Source organism: Stenella coeruleoalba, assembly GCF_951394435.1.
Source record: "Stenella coeruleoalba genome assembly, chromosome: 7".
Taxonomy (NCBI): Eukaryota; Metazoa; Chordata; class Mammalia; order Artiodactyla; family Delphinidae; genus Stenella; species Stenella coeruleoalba.
Genome location: NC_137153.1, coordinates 102,595,611 through 102,615,879, shown reverse-complemented (window position 1 = coordinate 102,615,879; position 20,269 = coordinate 102,595,611). Strand labels below are relative to the sequence as shown.

At 44.2% G+C, this 20,269-nt stretch overlaps 1 protein-coding gene across 7 annotated transcripts; it reads right to left on the bottom strand.

Moving 5' to 3' along the window:
* Positions 1 to 945: 945 nt before the first annotated feature.
* On the bottom strand, positions 946 to 20,235 carry LOC307188719 (uncharacterized protein C9orf43 homolog). 7 transcript variants are annotated; one of them, XM_079926233.1, is made up of 13 exons: positions 20,102 to 20,235; positions 17,228 to 17,427; positions 16,974 to 17,124; positions 13,597 to 13,654; positions 11,933 to 12,024; positions 10,255 to 10,321; positions 9,344 to 9,498; positions 8,519 to 8,669; positions 8,079 to 8,139; positions 7,749 to 7,807; positions 7,218 to 7,305; positions 4,925 to 5,004; positions 946 to 1,066 (listed from the first exon to the last, which is right to left on the bottom strand). In XM_079926233.1, exons 1-13 carry the CDS (start codon positions 20,104 to 20,106, stop codon positions 1,049 to 1,051), a joined length of 1,185 nt encoding a protein of 394 aa, XP_079782359.1. In that variant the 5' UTR covers positions 20,107 to 20,235; the 3' UTR covers positions 946 to 1,048. The 7 variants fall into 7 exon arrangements, with proteins under 7 accessions (XP_079782359.1, XP_079782358.1, XP_079782360.1 ...); XM_079926232.1 differs by lacking the exon at positions 946 to 1,066 and adding an exon at positions 3,841 to 3,996; XM_079926234.1 differs by lacking the exon at positions 946 to 1,066 and adding an exon at positions 3,841 to 3,996 and having other exon boundaries at positions 7,245 to 7,305.
* Between the last annotated feature and the right edge of the window lie 34 nt (positions 20,236 to 20,269).

The following is a 20,269-nucleotide window of genomic DNA, read 5'->3' as shown; positions in this document are numbered from 1 at the left end:
GACGCTCTCAGAAACAACCAGAGGCCTCCAGTCTTAGAAGAATATCATTTTCATAATGTAATATCACCACCTAGTGGTCTCAAACAACTTTAACATTTGCTCCGGTGAAACTTCTAGCTATATTCCTATGAATGACTCCCCACCATCTCTCCAGAACATTTCCTTTCTCTATCAAGATAATCTAGGGGTTGATCCTCTAACATATAATAAGTACTTAATATTTTTAAAATAAATGTATAAACAGAAGAGCAAATTAATTTCATACCTTAGTACCTTATAGCAATTGAAAATTTATAATTTTTTTCTCCCACATTCTTCTGGATTCCAAAGAACCTCTAATCATTTTCATCTAAAAGCAAGAGGCATTTCTGTCCTTAATTTAGCGAGCAATTCCTTTAGGCACATTTGAATACACTGATTTTTTTAAGGGTCACTGCCACGGTGAATGAAAACCCTGACTCCCTCCCTCCAAAGGGAGCTTTCTGTAATCCAAAAACAATGAAGAACAGAGTCTGTTACCCCAGATGTCAGGACCAATAGCAAAACAAAAGACAGCTGGCTCTGCAAGGATGAGAGTGTGGGCACAGAATGTCTGAAGATGCTTTCACTGACTCTGCTTCTGCACACAGGTCAAACTGGGCCAGGTGTCATTGGGAAGTATGCTCAGAAAACCAAGGCGAGCAAATAAAGTGGCCTATCCCTAGTAGAGATCACACAGAAAGTAGAAAATAAAAACAACAACAACAACAAAACAGAATCTAGTTTCTTAGGAACAAAAGTCTCGCCAGACAGTACTCAAACAGACCAAGTCTTAAGTCCTCCTGTCTGCTCAAGTGCGTAGAGCAGATCTCCAAGCGATTCTGGCTGGAGCCTCCTGGCTATTAGGCCTCGATTCTCCTGACTCCTATGGCCCAGATGGTGGGGAAACGGCAGTTAGCAACAGTTACCTGGCTCCTTCTCTCTCAGAACATTGGGAGGCTGAAACAAAGGGTTCATGAGGGCTCCTCCCCATCAGTCGATTCTTTTCTACAGGGCCTCATCCTTCCTTTCAGATTAAGATTGTCAGCTGTGCATAAAGAGAGGGAATCAGAGAGGCATCAGAACACAGTAGAAGAGACAAGGACTCAGGTTCTAAGCCCAACCCCCTTCACTTGCTGGCCTTTGATTTCTGGCAAATTACTTAACCTCTCCAGCAAGGCCACCAGGTACTGTTGTGCAGTGGACCAACACTAGGGGTGTTGGTGTTGCTCAAATTGTAATCACCGTAGATTTGTATATTCATTGAAATAATTTTTAGCAGGTAGTAGTAAAGTGTCTTAAAGGGTCCCTTTTTTCTAATTCACCCAAAGGCTCCAAATGGGCTATCATCAGCCCTTTATTCTGAGCCTGAGTTTCTTAAACTATAAAACAGAGACAATCCACACCTACCTATAGAGTTGGCCAGAGAACCAATAAAAATAGTGGGTATAAAGTGCCTTGAAAACTGTAATGTGGTATGTAGATGATATTTCCCTAAATTCTGTTTATGATTATCCAAATTTGAGGGACTGGCATAACAAAGATGAAACAAGTTTCAGCCTACAATATTTTTTCTCTCTTTGAAAATAGAAGCAAAGGCCAGTATTCAGATAGCAAATATCTTCTCATTCAAAATATGTCATGATTCAAAAGGTAACTCTGGGGCTTCCCTGGTGGCACAGTGGTTGAGAGTCTGCCTGCCGATGCAGGGGACGCGGGTTCGTGCCCCGGTCCGGGAGGATCCCACGTGCCGCGGAGCGGCTGGGCCCGTGAGCCATGGCCGCTGAGCCTGCGCGTCCAGAGCCTGTGCTCCGCAACGGGAGAGGCCACAACAGTGAGAGGCCCACGTACCGCAAAAAACAAACAAAAAAAACAGGTAACTCTGTACTAATCATCACAACTTAAACGAATGTTCCAATTTCTGAGAGTAAATTTACTATAGTTAGACCTTCTCTAAGTCTTCAGATAAAATGAGCAAATTAAAGCTAAGCCCTGCCCATCCTCAACCCCACTAGTGACCATTGGAAATCCGGTTTGCTCAGAAGGACAGGTCTAAGGGTAGGCTACGGAGAAGTGGAAAAAGTTGTAAATTTTTAAGTTAGCCCACAGGAGTCATTCTGCAATGTAATGTACATTTGAGAAATAATTATTTTCAGAAAAACAGCCTATATAATGCCTCTTGGATTCCTTTCATCACGAAGATTCAGCTAAATATGGTTCAGTCTAGTAACACAAATGATGTCATATAATTTTGATTTGGCTTGGAAAAGATGAAGAATGGACAGGCAGCAGTTTTAGCTTTCTAATTTGGTCTGTTTTGAGACAATGTTAAAAAAAGGTAGAACATTTAATCTGCCTTTCTTGTACGAACTGTACTTAGGGTAACCAAATAATTGATGAGGGGTAAGTTCCTCTTTACAAAAAGTTCACAGGCCCAGTCCAGAATTCCACTTCTTGCCTCACAGTGCAAGGAGCTCCACAAACAGCTCTCCAGTGAAACTAATGAAAATTATTTTAATTTATTTAAGTCTCTGGAAATGGCTCTAAGTGCACACAACAAATGAAGAAACACTTGTTCAAGAAAATCTACAAAACCTCGGTAAGAACTGCAAGAGTCTACGGTATGTGACCCTAGGCCCACTCCCCCGTCCTTTCCCCCCACTTCAGTGGGACAACTCGACTCCAGACTGCTGCGCCCAAGGATGCAGGGCTCCCTCACTCCCTAGTTCCAAGTCAGAGGGCTACTTTCCAGGAGGAACAGAATGTCATCATTTCTCATCCTGCCCCTAGCTACCTGTCGCTGAGACTAAGTTCTGTGAGTACAGCCCATAGGCGGAGTCTCTCTTCTTCCACCCAGACCCTAACTGTGGGAGGGAAGCTCTACCTTGGGTAGAGCTGCTGAGAATACTGGGGCCCCAACTGCCCTTACCTCAACTCATGGGGCATGGAGCCCAGGCTTTTATTACCCAAATCTAAGGCCACAACAGTGAGATGCCCATGTACCACAAAAAAAAAAAAAAAAAAAGGTAACTCTGTACTAATCATCACGACTTAAATCCTGAGTTTCCTTATATTATTCTCTTTTACGTAATTTTGAAATTTTTCTGTACTAAAAAGTTTAACGACAAAAACATTTTTAGAAATCCTTCCAAAAACCAAGTACAAGCAACCCTGAGACTCTGAAATTCTGCGTCTTTATGAACATCACTGAAATTTTCCCATAGACTCAGTACTTAGGAACTGGATCCTTAGACTCTTTTAGGTGAATATGAGTCCTCTATCACACAAAGAATACTACACATACCACACAGCACAATGAATGTTATTTGATAATGATGCAGATGCCATCCTCAAAATAAACCATTTCCAGGGAATAAGAGGAAAAGCAACACAGTAGGGGTTCCCAGAGGCCAAATTCATCTTCCTGTAACTAGAAACTTTTCAGTTTCAGAGAGGAGATAAAAGTGACCCAGAAACAGAGAAATGAGTCTTTTGATAAGCAGCAGTTGTATTTAATCACTAAAATTATCCTGGCCCTAATGGAAGAGAAAGAGTCTAAGTTAGAAAGGGGTGGGGCTTTTTCTCCCTCGCTTATTTTAGAAGCAAGTAGAAGTGAATGAAGCAAACAGAATCCCTAAGGTCAGACCCCGGTAGAGGCTCCAGGAAGTAGAAGTCCCCTCTCCTTCCGGCCCTTATGTCCAAGGTCACTGTCCTCAGGAATCCAAGCATCCTGCTCTGGAATAAGGCTGCCCCATGATGCCTTCCGCCTATGCCTCCAGAGACTCTTCACTCTGTGCCCCAGAGGGTTGGTTCTCCTCATCCTCTTCATCAGTGTCCCGAAGAATCCTCAGCAGTTTGAGCTCAGGGTTCCAGCTGTTCTAGAAGTACTGTTTGGGGTCCTCTCTTGGGCTTCCAGCAAAATCCCCATCTGAGTCCTGATGTCCTTGTTAGTGCATTCTATTGTGGATAATTCAGGACCTAAAAAAAGACCCAGCCATTAATTGCACCTGTAGCCTTCTCCCAACTAACTGTGAAAAATCAAGAGACAAAGGAAGGGCTGGAATGTCTTTAGGACCCTTCTGAACCATCCTGGTCAGCACAGGTTCAGCTCTCCCTGTCCTCAGTCACTTACTAAGGTTCCTCCACCCTAGTATCTTACTCTGCCTACCAGGGAAGGAATCCAGGTTTTTCTTAGTGCAGTCCATCTGTGGTCTCTCTGTGGAATCCTGAAATTCATACGTGTAAGGAAACTTGAATCAGGACTTTAGGAAACAAAGGGCTTTTCTAAAAGATGCTTTTCTTGGAGAAATTAATATCTAAGACAGAACAAAATGCCGCCTCCTGAGACTGAAGAGAGAAGCTCGTGCCACGCATTCTTTGACCTCCAGGCTGACCAGATGAAGCCAGAGCCCAGTTTCCCCCATTTCCAGCTGTCAGCTAAGGGTAGATTGCCTCCAAAGGTGGATTCCAAGAATTCCTCCCGTTCCTGTATGCACATGCTGTTCTTTCCATCAAGAGATGGAGTTGATTTCCTCTCCTCTTGAATCTGGACTAGATTTGTGATTTTTTTGACAAATAAAATGTGGCAGAAGTGATACTGCTCCAGTTCCAGGCCCATCCCTAGGAAAGTGCTTTCATGAGATTACTATGCTGTCAAGAAGCCCAAACTAGCCACATGGAGAGGCCTCATAGAAGAGAACTAAGACAGTTTGGCCAAGAGCCCCAACCCAGCCTCCAGCTGAATGCCGCTGCATGAGTGACCTTAAGCAAGACCAGAAAAACTGTCCGGTCAACCCACAAAACCATGAGAAATAGCAAACCAATATGGTTCTGCTTTGGGGTGGCTTGTTATACAGTGACAGACAACTGAAACAGCCCTAGCAGAATGGCCCTCAGACACTCTCACCTGTTTCGAAGTGGGGCCTTCTATCTTCATCTGCTGCTGCTGTTTTTTGTCACTTTCCCGACCTGGTAGAGTTCTGTGACCTAGTGACCACAAAATCAATGCAATTCTCTTCTTATTGGTATTTCATATCCCATTGTTGGACTTCTAGTTGATCCCTAGTCTACAGGTGACTCCCCATCCAGGACAATACAGAACCTTAGAGGCAGGTAAAAGGGAGTTAAGCCCTCTGAGTTCTACGTGTGATTCTGTTGACCTGGGACTGTGACCACACCTATTACAGAATTAGCGATTAAGATAAAGTCTGTATTGAAATATCCAGGATTCCTCCATGAAACCTAAGGGGCAGGTGCCTGTACATCATAGTAGCAAAAGAACCTCTAAGTCTACCTTTTCAGTCTATGAATACTGCTCTTACTTTCTTGTGCCATCCCTATGTACCTATATTGGCTTCTGAAAATGAACATCCTCCCTCCAAAAAAAAACTCTAGATCTATGATTCTTTTGTATCAGATGTTTCCCCAACTAGTCCCTAAATGCACTTATTCTTTCCTTTCTCAGTTTCCCTTGCTTTAAATGAACATCTTCCAATCTGCCAGCAGAGGTATGATGGTAAAGGGAACGCTAATCAAGGACCTCCCTTGCTCGGCACTTGTGTTGGCTCCCTAACAGCACTAGCCCTCACCTTAGCCACACACTGGAAGCACTGGGGCATTCTAAAAACCACCGAGGCCTGGATACTAACACCAGAAACTCTGATTTGACAGGTCTGGGGTGCAGCCTGGGTTTTAGGTTTTTAAAAGCTCCTCAATTGATTTCAGGGCACCGTTAAGGTAGAGCATCACCGACGATAAAGATCAAACATCTCAGCAGGCTCTTCGGCCTGATTTACCTCTCTCCCTTAAACACCTGACCCCACAGCCACGTCAGACTGCTCAATGCTTCTCCCTGCAGCCATGCTCCTCCAAGATGCCTTTACCCAGCCTATTCCTGTTTCCAGGAATTCTCGTCCATACTGGAAAAACTCTCACACATATTCAAGATCCAACGCAAGAATAACCTCAGGACTTCCCTGGCAGTCCAGTGGTTAAGACTCCATGCTCCTAGGGCAGGGGGCACGGGTTCGATCCCTGGTTGGGGAACTAAGATCCTGCATGCCACATGGTGCAGCTTAAAAATTTTTTACAAAAAGAAACAAAAAATCATCTCATTCATGAGGCCTTTCTCAGATCAAGGAAGACAAGCCACTGCTCTAAGAACACAATTCAAAGGGCCCCCAGTCATCCAAGCAAAGCTGCTCCTATTAGAGGCACCAGGAAGAGGAACAGAGGCACCAGAATGAAACTCGGGGGACTGGTTATCACCCTGGATGCAGGGCTAACCTTGGACAAGTACCTCTGCCCCAGTTCTGTCTACCTCCCATGTGAAGGTCAGGAGCCTTCTTAGATCTTCATGTTAGAAGACACTTTAGGTATCAGAGAGCTCAGTGGGATGGGAGATAAACCAAGAACAGCATCCTTCTCAGGAAACATCTCACCCGAGCCCTCAGTGCCCCAGGGTTGCAGAGTGAATTCTGATGATTAAACAGTTATTTTCACATTACAGACAGCAATGTCCAGTCTATTTAGGGCAGAAAAATCTTCCAAGGTTTAGGGGGATTCTTTCTCCCTCCCTCCCATTCTGCACTCAAGCTGAGAAAAGTCAGAGGGACCAGGGCAAGTATATCCTTCAGCTCAGACATGATAAGAACTCCAAAAAGGGGAATCTCTTATCTCTGGCATGAACACCATAGGAAAAGGATCGCCTGTCAAGAATTAGCCCCTGCCTGCTGGATGGGCTGGATAGTGTGAGCCTCCTGAGACTTTAACCTATGGCTGAGAAGCGGCTGACTCTGCTTGCTTAGAACTCTCACGGCCCTCTGGTGAGGGACCCTGGCTCTTCCCTGCCTTACTGGCCATGGGCCCTCAGGGCTCTTCTCTTCAATAACCTGGGCTAGCTCTTCATCCTCAAACCGCTGCCTTTACTAAAGTAGGACCTGAGGGGAAAGTGACTCTGACTCATGTTCATGGTCATCTCTCAAATCCCCATGTGAAGCAGACACCTGGACCAGCTCGCTTGCTTAGTAAATATTTGATGGAAGGATGATACATGGTAGACCAGCCAAACCAAAGCATTCCAAGGGGAATTCCGAGTGCCTGATAAAGGCAGGTCCTCAAATGATAAACATGTTCAGCTTTTCCTGTCCTCAGCTAGGTCCTGGGATTCTGTCACTCCCAAACCCATACATTCTCCTTACCACAGCATGGGTCATAAACCATGGCACCTGAACGTTTATGCGAGGCGTTGTGGCTCCCTGGTTCACTCTTGGATTTCTTTTTAGCCTCCTGAAACCAACATGAGGGGAAACTGAATTAGGATTTTTGGAAGTGAAGAAACCTTTTCAAAAGGGGTTTAAAGGGGGCTTCCCTGGTGGCGCAGTGGTTGGGAGTCTGCCTGCCGATGCAGGGGACACGGGTTCGTGCCCCGGTCCGGGAAGATCCCACATGCCGTGGAGCGGCTAGGCCCGTGAGCTATGGCCGCTGAGCCTGCGCGTCCGGAGCCTGTGCTCCACAACGGGAGAGGCCTCAACAGTGAGAGGCCCGCGTACCGCCGAAAAAAAAGGGTTTAAAGGAAGGAAGTTAGTATCTATAACCATACAGGAACTTTGCATCTACAACCAGCAGACACCAGGGAGAATCCCATCTCTCATACATCCCTTCCTGCTCCAGGCATCACCCACTTGCTCAAATCCTAGCAGGTCCTGGGGGTCCCCTCGCTGCCACTCTACCTGTTTCCCAGTAGCTGTCTTCACCTTCCTCTGCTGCTGCCACTGCTGCTTCCTGTAACCTGGTGACCAGAGAGCCAGCTCAATCCTCTTCTCCCTGACAGCTCCCACCCTTCCGTGGGGCTGCTTGCTGTGCTCTGCTACCCAATGGTGACACTCTCTCTCTGGTCAGGACCAAGCCGGGAGTGGGTGCTTTTTGAAGCTGCAGTTTTCTGAGTTCTACATGTGACCCTATAAGACTGTGGCCACAAACATGGGACCAAGATCAAGTATAAGAAATGTGGGCTGATGGCGAATGGTACCTGGAGATCTAGCAGCACGAGAAAAACCTACCTTCTGTTGTCAGGTTGTAATATAGTTTCTTCAAATGTTCAGGGTATCTCAATGCTGGTCTCTAGAGAAAAAAAAAAGAAGAAGAAAATCTCTACTGTAGGTCTTTCCCTTTCCCAAAATGTATCCCCAAATGCATTCATCCAACTAGTCAACAAACATTTTTTGAGAAGCCAATGTGTGCAGCATTGTACCAGGGGCTCTGGAGAGGGGAAAGTTGTGGAAAGCAAAATGCAGAAGAAATAGAGAACGCTGCTCTCCTAAAACCTTTCCCTGTACATTTGCTTTCACCTACATACAGCCCAGCCCTTCTATGGGGCCTGGATCCAGAGTGGAAGGATAGAAGAGAAAGAAGAAATAGAATGTTAACTCCTCCAGCCTTGAGGAGAGATGAGTTTGGACTTGCATACAGACTTCTTCCTCTGAGGTTCCCTAGCTCTTACTTGCTGGGTGAGGCAGCGTACAGATAAATGCATCTTAGCAGAAATGGCACTGTAAGTTCGGCTCTTTTCCAGGGGAGGTTTCTTTTTCATCAGGGCCAACTGTGTCTGCATCTCCAGATAAGGTATGGTTTTCCCTTTATCCAGCAAGAGGCTGCAAGGAACAGAGACAGCAGAAAGTCAGCAACAGCTCTTCTTGGCTGAGGAGAAAGAGATGAAAAGGCTCCAAATGTGAAGACATGTCCACTCTGGGCCTTAAAAGGCTGTACCAACAGGTGCTCATTCGGTAATGGCTTTGAGATGCAAGTATGATAATTGTAGCTGAATGGATTAAGTGTTTACTATATGTCAGGCTCATGTGTTTTATACCTCTGAATCGTTACCACACCCTAAGGACAGGTATTATTATTCTCATTTTTCAAATGAGGAAAATGAAGACGAAAGATGCTAACTAAATAGTCAAAATTCACAAAGGCGGTAAATTTCAATACAAAATTCAAAGGTTGTCTCGCTCCAAACCACATATCCATTCTGCCTCCCACTTACCCGTAACTCATCTACAGAAAGAAGAGCATGTCTACCTCCTGGTGGAGGTTTAAATGAGAGAAGATACACAGTGTGCACAGGGCCTGGCAGATGTAAGTGTACTTAATAAATGGGGGTGATTACTGTCATCACTGCACACTGATAAGTCCAAGAACTCAGTGACCAAGTAGGGTGGCAGTTTTCTCCCCTCCCTCCTCAGAAAGAGCGCACTGCTTAGACCCTTCTCAGCTTCTGAAAAAAAGAAGATGCTCTGGTTCTCCCACAGGCTTACATGGTACTTACTCCTTCAGTAGATCCTGAGGTAACATGTCATACTGCTTCCATAAAGGTACACGTTCTGAACTTAGTTCTTCAAACAAGTGTACTGGGGAGGGAGGAGGCACAATCATCCCTGGAAGTCCCAACTGTGCTTCTGTGTCCCGAGATGACTTGTGTTTCTGGAAGAGAAATGATGGAAAGAACTCGCTGAAGCACTCTCTTCAATGCCACTTTGTCCCATTAGCATTCCAGCTTCCCAGTACAACGGTGCCATGGGAAACTCTTGTTTCCAGACCTACTCCAGCATCCTCACCTCCTCTACGCTACCAGACCCACCACATTTTTCCCAATCTGGCTCTTCAATCCTACTGTTGAATTCAGAAAATACGAGGATTAGCTGTTTTGTGTCATTTTTCCCCCAAAAAGTTCTGAACAAATACTTATTGGCCAACTATGTGCCAGGCATAGGGCTAGGGCTGGGGATTCAGCAACAAACAAAATGGGCCAAGACACTATTCTCCTGGACACAGCAACCTGCCAGCTCTGTGACTTACCCCAGGCTACATTTACCCAATAAATGGCAGAATTAGAATTAGAAGCACAGGTCCATTATAACTTCTAGTCTGTTGAAATTCTATTCCCATCACAATGAAAATTAGCTTTTAATCAACCAAAAATTCCCTCTGAATACCCAACAGTTCCTCCTAACATCTCTTCAAGGTGTTCTTTTACCTTCCTACAAGGAGGAGGTAGGGGGAAAGAGTCTCGGAGTAGAAGATGGTTTGGTAATTATTCCTTCCTTAAGAGGGGTTTTCTTTGGCAGATTTTGTTCATTTAAAGAGAGAATGGGGGGATGGGGAAGATACCTGAAAGGAAAACAAAAATAAATTCTGCGGAGTAATATCATGAAGGTTTGGCCAAAACAGCAAACTTACCCCTGTAGATTTCTTTCTTTTCATCTCCCCATCCTGGCTGCGAATAATATGCTTCTTCTCAGCTGGACTTGAAATAAGAATAACCACAACTTATTCCCAGACATCTTACACAGAAACATCAGGGATATGTATGAATGATGAGCATGAAGATTTCCATCCTCCATCCAGTACTCTAAGACAGCTGGCTGGGAAGCCAGGGGTACCTGCTTCCCAGAGGCTGCTAAAAACAAGAACCCCACCCCCACCTCGCCCTCACATCTGAACTAGGTTCCCCACCATTCTCTCATACAATCCAGTTACTTACTTTCATAGTATTCATCCAAATTAGTAATTATATACTTAGGTGCAGCAATGTCTGTAATGTCTGAATCCCACCACCACCATAAGACTCCAGGAGGAAGGGACAAAGTATTTAGTTCTCCACTGAATTCCACTGCTTAGCACAGAGGTGCTCAAATATTTTTGGCTTTGTCATCTCCCTCCTCCTTCTTGCCTGGAGCACAGATATGATGGCTGAACCTCTAGCAGTCAGCTTAGACTTTGAAAGCCCCTAGAAAGCACCTAAGAAGATGGAAGCCATGGGCTAAGGATGACGACCCAAAAAGCTAGAAGGAGCTCTGGCTTCTGGTTACCTCATGGAGCTGACATACTAGCCCTGGCCCACCCAACTCTGGGCTTCTTTTACATGTAAGGAAATAAATCCTTAGGGGTTTCTTGTTTACACCATACATATTCACACACAAAATGCATATAAAGAAGCATACACAGGAATTTTTTAAAGAAAATAAAGTCTCACCATCTCTAAACAGTCACTCAAAAAGAATCTGAAAGCCTCAGCAGTCACGAAAGAAAAACCAATTTCTTCCAATGATTGCCAATATTAGCAAGCCTTTGGACCTTCGCCAGATGATCTTCATCACGCTTGCTTTGTACACAAGCTCTATATATATGCTATTTATTTTGTACCAGTGTGCTAGTTCTTAGGGTTGACACCAAAGAGTCACAGCCTTCACTGAAAACTTTTTTACTAGTTGCTGATGGCTAATAAGAAAAACTGATAGTCAGAAGGCATTTGTTTCTTAATCAAACCTCACAAATACATTGGGCCCTATCTTCATGCTATTTACTGTCAGGTAGAATCTTATGTAGGAAACTCCCAAAGCATGAATCTCAAAGTGTACTAACAAGAATTCCAGTGTAGCAAGAGGCAAATACAAGAGACCATAGCCTTCTGCTCTGCTTGACCTCCTGCTTCTTGCAATGAGGTAGCTAAAAGCGAGGTTACAGAGGACTTCCCTGGTGGCGCAGTGGTTAAGAATCCGCCTGCCAATGCTGCGGGCACGGGTTCGATCCCTGGTCCGGGAAGATCCCACATGCCGTGGAGCAACTAAGCCCGTGGGCCACAACTTCTGAGCCTGTGCCCTAGAGCCAGTGCTCCCCAACAAGAGAAGCCATCACAGTGAGAAGCCCACGCACCGCAATGAAGAGCAGCCCCCGCTCACCACAACTAGAGAAAACCCACATGCAGCAATGAAGACCCAACACAGCCAAAAATTAATTAATTGATTAATTTTAAAAAAAGAAAAGAAAAAGTCACAGAGAGAAGGTCTGTAGAGGACGATAGGCATTTGTAGAACACAAGAGTTGAAGACTCCCAAGTTCTCGACATGATACTCACCTCATATGCTTCTCTGGGATCCAAATTACATCCATATTTCCTACATCTTGAGGACAAGGAAGTTGTGTCTCATTCAAATTTAGCACTGATAGCTAAGAGAAAGATATAAAGCCTGTGTATGTACCAGGATAAGGACTGAATCATCATGCTAACCAAAAGGTATGGTGGTTCAGAAGATGGTAAGAAAAAAAACATTTCCGATCCCCAAAATATCTTCATACTGCTCCTCCGAGAAACTAGGTATCAGTAAAGGTACTCTGCAAGAGTGAGCACTGGTAAGTGTATAGTGTCCCCTGTCTCCCTGCCACATTAGGGTAGCACTTAGCAACTCCCAACCCCACCTCATAGGAGGATACCTTGGGGCTTACCTAAGGGAACACTACTCATTCTGCCCACTGCACTACAGAGACTTAGATCCCCTGCAGATAAAACAACACAGTCTGGGAGCAGGGAGAGAACCGATAGAGGCAGAAGCAAGTTTTCTACTTTTACAGCCTGTCTACAATTATAAGCATCTACATAAAAGTTAAAGTCATAAATTTTTTCACATTTCACTATTTAGGATCCTAGATTTATAAGGAAATCTTATAAATCATCTAGTCTATACCTCTGGCAGGATTCAGGCAGGGAAAAAAAAACTATTAAAAATAAGGCTGTCCCCATGAAAAGGAACTAACTGGCTTGGGGGAACAGAGAAGACCTTTTTTGCACCATAAACCCTTTTATGCATTTTGAATTTAGAACCATGCGCGTGTATTATCCTAGACAATTAACTTAAAACTAATTGAATCTAACCCTCTCATTCTGAAGAGGTCAAAGAGGTAAGTGATTTGTACATTCATCTTTTCAAACCCATCTACCCTCTCTTGGTCCCTTACACTCTCCACCACATGAAAAGTGAAGGATCTTATGGGAGAAATATAAGGCATCCAGTAGGACTGCAAAAACTAGTAAATCTCTATTGTAGACAAGTAGAAGGGTTTTTTCCTTCTTAAAATTTAGCTCTTCTCCTAACTAGCTGTGCTTCAGCAAATCACTTCCTATCTGGGCCTCAGTTTCCTCAACTGTAAGATATATGAGATAGACCATAGCAATATTCTTCAAACTGCAGTTGCAACTTATTCATAGGTCACGAAATCAAATTTTGTGAATCACAGCCTACACTGTTTTAAAGTGAAATAGAACAGGATAGAAAATTTCAGAGTATATCACTCATAGTTACGGTAAAGACTGTTCCATGATATTTTGTTGTAAGGTGTATCTCTTACCATAGGTCATAGCTAAAAAACTCTGAAAGTCATGAGTGTAGACGATCGTGAGGCTTATTTTAGATCTGACATCCCGGCATTCTAATGTCCCTGTGTTATGAGATGACAGTGTTTACTTAGTAGCTGAACATGCTCTATGCAGGACAGACATAGGAAATTCTCACCTATGCCAAACTACCACAAATCAATCCTGCTGTGTCTGGGATTTCTAAAAACAGTGTAACATGTAAAGGCATCAGCACAGAGCCCAGCACACAGTAAGGGCCCAATATTAGATAGTGATCATCATCATTATTCAGATTATAGTCATCCTGAATGTTAAATAAAGGCAAATATTTTATTCCCACTAGTAAAGAGAAAATGCTGAGGAAGTACCTTTTTTAATCTGTGACTTACTTTGGGAGATCTGTTAGTACGGTGTATTAAGTCTCTGTCAGGTAAATCCTTCCAAGGCCTAAAAAATGAGAGTTTCCAAACATGAAACAGAGTCACAAAAGACTTAACTGGAATGATAAAATTAGTGCTATGAGGAAAAGCCTCTTACTTATATACAGAAACCCTTGGGCTTAATTCCTACCAAATGAATGCAGGGTCTCAGCATCGCCTTAAGTTTTGTTTGTTTTTCCTGGAACAGCTTCCAGACATTGCACATTGCAAACACTTCACAACTATTTGTTGCATCAAACTGAATTCATAGCCTATGTGCTTCTCTCTCCAACTACAGATAGTTACATCACCATCAATAAAAATTTATTAAGCTACTTTGATGTAGATGTTCAAAAACACGGTAAATAAACAAAATGTGGCGCACAGACATACAATGGACTATTTTTCAACCTTAAAAAGGAATGAAATTCTGAAAAATGTGACAACAGGAGTGAAGCTTGAAAACATTATGCAAGGTGAAATAAGCTAGACACAAAAGGACAAACATTGTATGACTCCACTTATATGAGGTACCTAGAATAGGCAAATGCATAGAGACAAAAAAATTGAATAGAGATTACCAGGGGCCACAGGGAGGAGGGAAAGGGGAGTTATTGTTTAATGGGCACAGAGTTTCTGTTTGAGATGATGAAAAAGTTCTAGAAGTGGATAGTGGCAATAGTTGCACAAGACTGTTGAGTGTACTTGATGCTACTGTACACTTAAAAATGGTTAAGGGCTTCCCTGGTGGTGCAGTGGTTAAGAATCCACCTGCCAATTCAGGGGACATGGGTTCAAGCCCTGGTCCAGGAAGATCCCACATGCCGCGGAGCAACTAAGCCTGTGCACCACAACTACTGAGCCCGCATGCCACAACTAGAAGCCACCGCAGTGAGAAGCCCACACACCACGCAGCAACGAAGACCCAATGCAACCAAAAATAAATAATTTTTTTTAAAAAATAGTTAAAATGGTCAATTTTATGTTATGTATATTTACCACAGTAAAAAAAAGAATATCAACCCTTTACATTTTCATATCATTTACTATTTTATTTTTTTTAAAACATGTTAAATGTATAAATGAATGAATATTGCAAAGAGGTATAAGATAAAGACCTGACTCCTTGGCCTGATTTATCAAGTCCTCTGAGACACAGGCCCCTACTTTTTACTCCAGCTCCCCAGCCTCATCTCTGACCATTCCTGCTCTCTGTTCTAGACACGATGAGCTACTTTCCTGATATGTAAACAGTTTCCTCTTGCCTCCAGGCCTTTGCATGTGCTATAGTCTAGAACTCTCTTCCCATGCATTACCCACCTATAAGCCCCACTTTACTAGGCTGCTCTGCTTTCAGGTCTAGGCACAGATGTCATCTGTACAGAAGACAGTGCCCTGGGCTAGGAGCCCTACCTGTGTGCTTCCACATACCAAAGGGGCACTCCTCTCACCACACACATCACACTGAATGGTTCTTTGTCTCCCCAACTAGGCTGAAAGCCCCTTGGAGGTAAAGACCGTATCTTGTTTACCATAATACCCCCAGCACACAATAAAGTGACCCCACTAAGATATATTTCTGAATTCAATGAGCAACTAAGCAAATGATGTCATAGTCTGCTTTGACAGGCCCTGACTGCAAGAAGCCACCATTTTCTCAGCGTTCAAGTCTTAGAAAACCAGAAAGTAGTCCTACCCTCTCCTATACTACCTTTTTAGCCTAACAGAAATCATCAAGCGCTGCTTAAATCAAACAGGAATAAGAAACCACTATAAGGGCCCCCATTAGTGTTTTGATTCCAGGCAACAGGGCCTTTGAATTTTAAGTCTACGTTTTCCACAGACACACGTCCCTTAGTTTCCAACATCAGCAAGCTCTAACTGGGTGCCTAGACTCTGCAGGAGATTCAAAAGGAAACCACTGCTTCTGCCTTCGAGAGCTTACAAATAATTTCATACCTAAAAATAAAAGATAAGAAAAACAGCATATATGGACACAGTTTTCTCAAGACCCACATAAGCTGATGAGATCCTCCCTGTTATGAGCTGAATTGTGTTCCACAAAATTCTTATGTTGAAGTCCTAACCCCCAGTATCTCAGAATGTGACTGTATTTGGGGACTTCCCTGTGGTCCAGTGGGTAAGACTCCAAGCTCATAATGCAGGGGGCCCAGGTTCGATCCCTGGTCAGGGAACTAGATCCCGCATGCATGCCGCAACCAAGAGTCCGCATGCCACAACTAAACAAGTCTGTGTGCTGCAACGAAGATCCTGTGTGCCACAACTAAGACCCAGCACAGCCAAAAAAAAGTAAAAAAAAAAAGAATTTGACTATATTTGGAGATAGAGTTTTTAAGGAGATAATTAAGGTAAAATGAGGTCATATAGGTGGGCCCTAATCCAATATGACTGGTGTGCTTGTAGGAAGAGATCAGTACACAGACACACACAGAAGGAAGACAATGCTAAGACACAAGGAGAAGATGGCCACCTACAAGCCAAAGAGAGAGGGCTCAGAAGAAAACAACTCTGCCAATACCTTAATCTTGGACTTGTATCCTCTAGGACTGTGAGAAAATAAATTTCTGTTGTTTAACCCACAGTCTATAGTACATTTTTTATGGTAACCGTAGAAAACTAATACACTCTCCCCTCTTTTAACCAACTCCTACAAGACAAGTAAGAATACTTTCTTGGACTTCCCTGGTGGTGCAGTGGTTAAGAATCTGCCTGCCAATGCAGGGGACACGGGTTCGAGCCCTGGTCCGGGAAGATCCCACATGCCGTGGAGCAACTAAGCCCGTGCACCACAACTACTGACCCTGCACTCTAGAGCCCACAAGCCACAACTACTGAGCCCACGTGCCACAACTACTGAAGCCGGCGTGCCTAGAGCCCATGCTGCTCTGCAACAAGAGAAGCCACCGCAATGAGAAGCCCATGCACCACAACGAAGAGTAGCCCTGCTCGACGCAACCAGAGAAAAGCCCGAGCATAGCAACGAAGACCCAATGCAGCCAAACATAAATAAATAAATAATTTAAAAAAAAAAATAAAAAAGAACACTTTCTTTCTGTTTCCCACTAACTATTCATCACTCCTTTAAGTGAGAGTTTGGGTTTTTTTTGCCACGCCATGCAGCTTGAGGAATCTCACCTCCCCGACCAGGGATTGAACCCGGGCCACAGCAGTGAAAGAGCCGAGTCCTAACCAGTGGACCACCAGGGAACTCCCATTAATGTTTCGTTTTTAATCTAGCTTTCTCAAAGTCTACTACATGAGCAAAGGAAGTTAACCCAGAATTTTGAGGTCATAAGCCCTTTAAGGAAGATTCCATGATAATTTACCTGCGTTGAAATTTGGAGTAAAACTTTGAACGTTGAGACAATAAAGAGTGAGCCTTGGGGAAGGTAAATCCTGATGAATGACCACAAGCAAGTCTCTTGGCCTGGAAGCAGGAATCTGTGATGTTTACAATGGTGAGCACTGGGAGTCTGTCTGAAAGACCAGACCAGAGGAAAACAGGTAACATGTCAAAAGGGAGCCAAACAGAAACAATTCAAGGATCTTGTACGGAAGGAGACAGGGATGGTTAATTCACCTTCAGCATCTGGAGGAGATTTGCGGGAGGAGTCCAGAATTCGAGGGTGGCCCCTCTCAATTCGGCGGAGAGTTGCCCAGCATTGTGGATGCTGACAAACAGCCAGGTCACAGGTAGTTTCATCCCACTGGCTTTTATCTGGCAAGTCCATAGCTACAAATGGTTTAGGACAAAAGCCAATCTTGCAGCTTTCTAGCCCTCTGGAAAAACAATCACCACATAATTAGGGAATACTATACATTAGCCATGCAGTCCAGATATTAATTTGCACTCAAAGCATGAAATATTTCTGTTGAACCATATAGATAAATGGTGGTCACAGGATAATTAGGAGTTGGGTAACAAGCAAGCATGAAATTATCTCAGCATGGAGTAGAGTGATAAGAGTTTGGGTTCAGACTGACTCCAGAAGGTCTCCTAACTGACCAGTTAAATTAATAACTGAGTGACCTGAGATTTAACCAATCTGCGCTTCAGTCTCCTCAGCTGCAAAATGAGGATAAGTCTATTTCACAGGATCACCACAACAATTAATTAATGGACATTAAAAGTTCTGGCATAGGGCTTCCCTGGTGACGCAGTGGTTGGGAGTCCTCCTGTCAATGCAGGGGACACGGGTTCGTGCCCAGTCCGGGAAGATCCCACATGTCACGCAGCGGCTGGGCCCGTGAGCCATGGCCGCTAACCCTGCGCGTCCGGAGCCTGTGCTCCGCAACGGGAGAGGCCACAACAGTGAGAGGCCCACGTACCGCAAAAAAAAAAAGGGAGAGAGGAAAAAAGTTCTGGCATATAGTTCAAAATAAATATTAGCATCCTTTCCTTTTCCCCTTCATTAATCATTCGGGAGAAGATGCCACCATCTCCAAAAAGCCTTATCAAATTATAAGTAATGTACATAGCACTTGAGTATCCTCAGATTTTGTTATACACAGGGGCTCCTGGAACCAATCCTCTGTGGATACTGAGCGACGGCTGAGTCACAGAAGTGCTATAGATGGCTCAAACTTTTGGAAGAGATGCTTCAATTTTCAGTATGCTCCAGTTCTCACTCAGGCGGCTAAAATACCCACCAGAAATGAATGGGTTTGCTCAAACAGCAAATCAGTCGACCCACAGTTGCATCAGAAGCCACTGGCTTTTCACTTACTGGCTGTATGCTCTTGGGCAAGTTACTTCACCTCCCTCAGCCTGTTTCCTCATATAAAGTAGGGAAGGGGAAATCCCTAAGTAGCATCATAGAAGCATTAAATAAAATAATGTACTTTTATGTATGGTATACAACAGGTGCTCAATAAATGTTATCTTTCTCTCTCTAGAAATGTTTTAGGCAATCAGTACCACCTGATCCCTAATAACTTTTTAAGGACTGTGTCCATTTCTTTTTTCTTTTACTCATTTATTGACTACCAAATATGTGAGGAGACCTGTTATGGGCATAGAGAACAATAAAGAACAAAATAAGTTCCTGTTCTAAAGTGCTTATAATTTATACCAAAGATAGCAAACTATTGGCCTGGGATTGCACCTGGCCTATGATTTGTTTTGTTTGGCCTGCACTTTGAGCCATTACGCAGAGATGAAAAGAGTCCATAATGTCCAGATTGCTGGCTCCTCTTAAAAATTAAAATATCTAACAACACAGGGGCCCAATTCCAACTAGATAGCAACTGGCTGGAGCTGAGCACTTCCTGACATCTTTAAACCAGGTGTATTCTAGCCAAGTGGACAGTTCTCCCACCAAACCCTATAATCTCTAACTGAAGCAGTTTCAGTTGCCATTTATCATCTCATATGCTGTTGTTTTTTTTTTTATAATAGGGAAATATTTCTCCGTGTTCATGTCACTGTCAAAAACAGGAAAACTATGGGTGGCCTGAAACAGCAGGTTTCAAGAAAAAAAAAAGCGTTTCTGCTTTGCGGGAGTGAGGACAATTGCTACAAATGTAATAGGAAAATGGTAGAGCTCAACAAGCCACTGCAGGGACTTCCCTGGTGGTGCAGTGGTTAAGGATCCGCCTGCCAATACAGAGGACACGGGTTCGAGCCCTGGTCAGGGAAGGTCTCACATGCCGCAGAGCAACTAAGCCTGTGCTCTAGAGTCCATGAGCCACAACTACTGACGCCCACACTAGAGCCCACACTCGTACTCCGCAACAAGAGAACCACAACTAGAGAAAGCCCACGTGTAGCAATGAAGACCCAACGCAGCCAAAAATAAATAAATAATTTTTTTAAAAAACCCACTGCAAAACCATGGAAATGTTTTTTTACTAGGAAAGATGCACGATAAACAATTCGATTAACTAAAAAGCAAATACAATTGTAAGAGGGTTTGTTTTTCAATGAGAATATAATGTTACATTATTCTTACAACCGGCTGCGTGTTGCCCTTTTGTTACCTGACCAGCCCGAATTGAGCCCCGAGGTCTAGTCATGCCCATCTCTATGTCGCCAGCCCTAGCACGGTGCTGGCAAAGTAGTGAGCGTTAAAAAAAATTTTTAGGTAATAGTTTTTCTTAATACCATTACTACAAAGTCGAGAGGGCTAAAAACATTAGAGGTGACCATTTGCGCCGGCAGAATTGAAAAAAGATTTCCCGCTTCGTTCCGGAAAAGGGAAGTGGGAGAATGCAGCCTCGGAGGGCCGCGCTTCCGCGAAACCAAAGCGGAAGCCAAGCGGCCGAAGCCCACAGAAAAACGCCACTCTTCGACCCGCGGTGAAGTGAACGACGGGCCCAGCCTCTCATCGGGAGGAGCCCCGCCCCACCAGCTCAGTCCACGCCTCCGTCTCCCACGCTAGCCACCAGGCTGCGACGTCGCCAGGCAGCAGCGCAGAGCACTATGGGAAAGGGACGGAAGCCCAGAGAGCCATACTTCATTTGCTAAGCAAGTTCCAGAGACGGTGGTGGCGTGAAGCAGAGAAACGAGCCTGGGAAGGGACGCCAGGTGCCGGTGAGGCCGGACGGAAACCCCCTCGAGCCAAAACCATGGCAGCGTGCAAAGCTCGGAAGCACCAGCCACTGGAGGCGGAAGCTGGGCTGG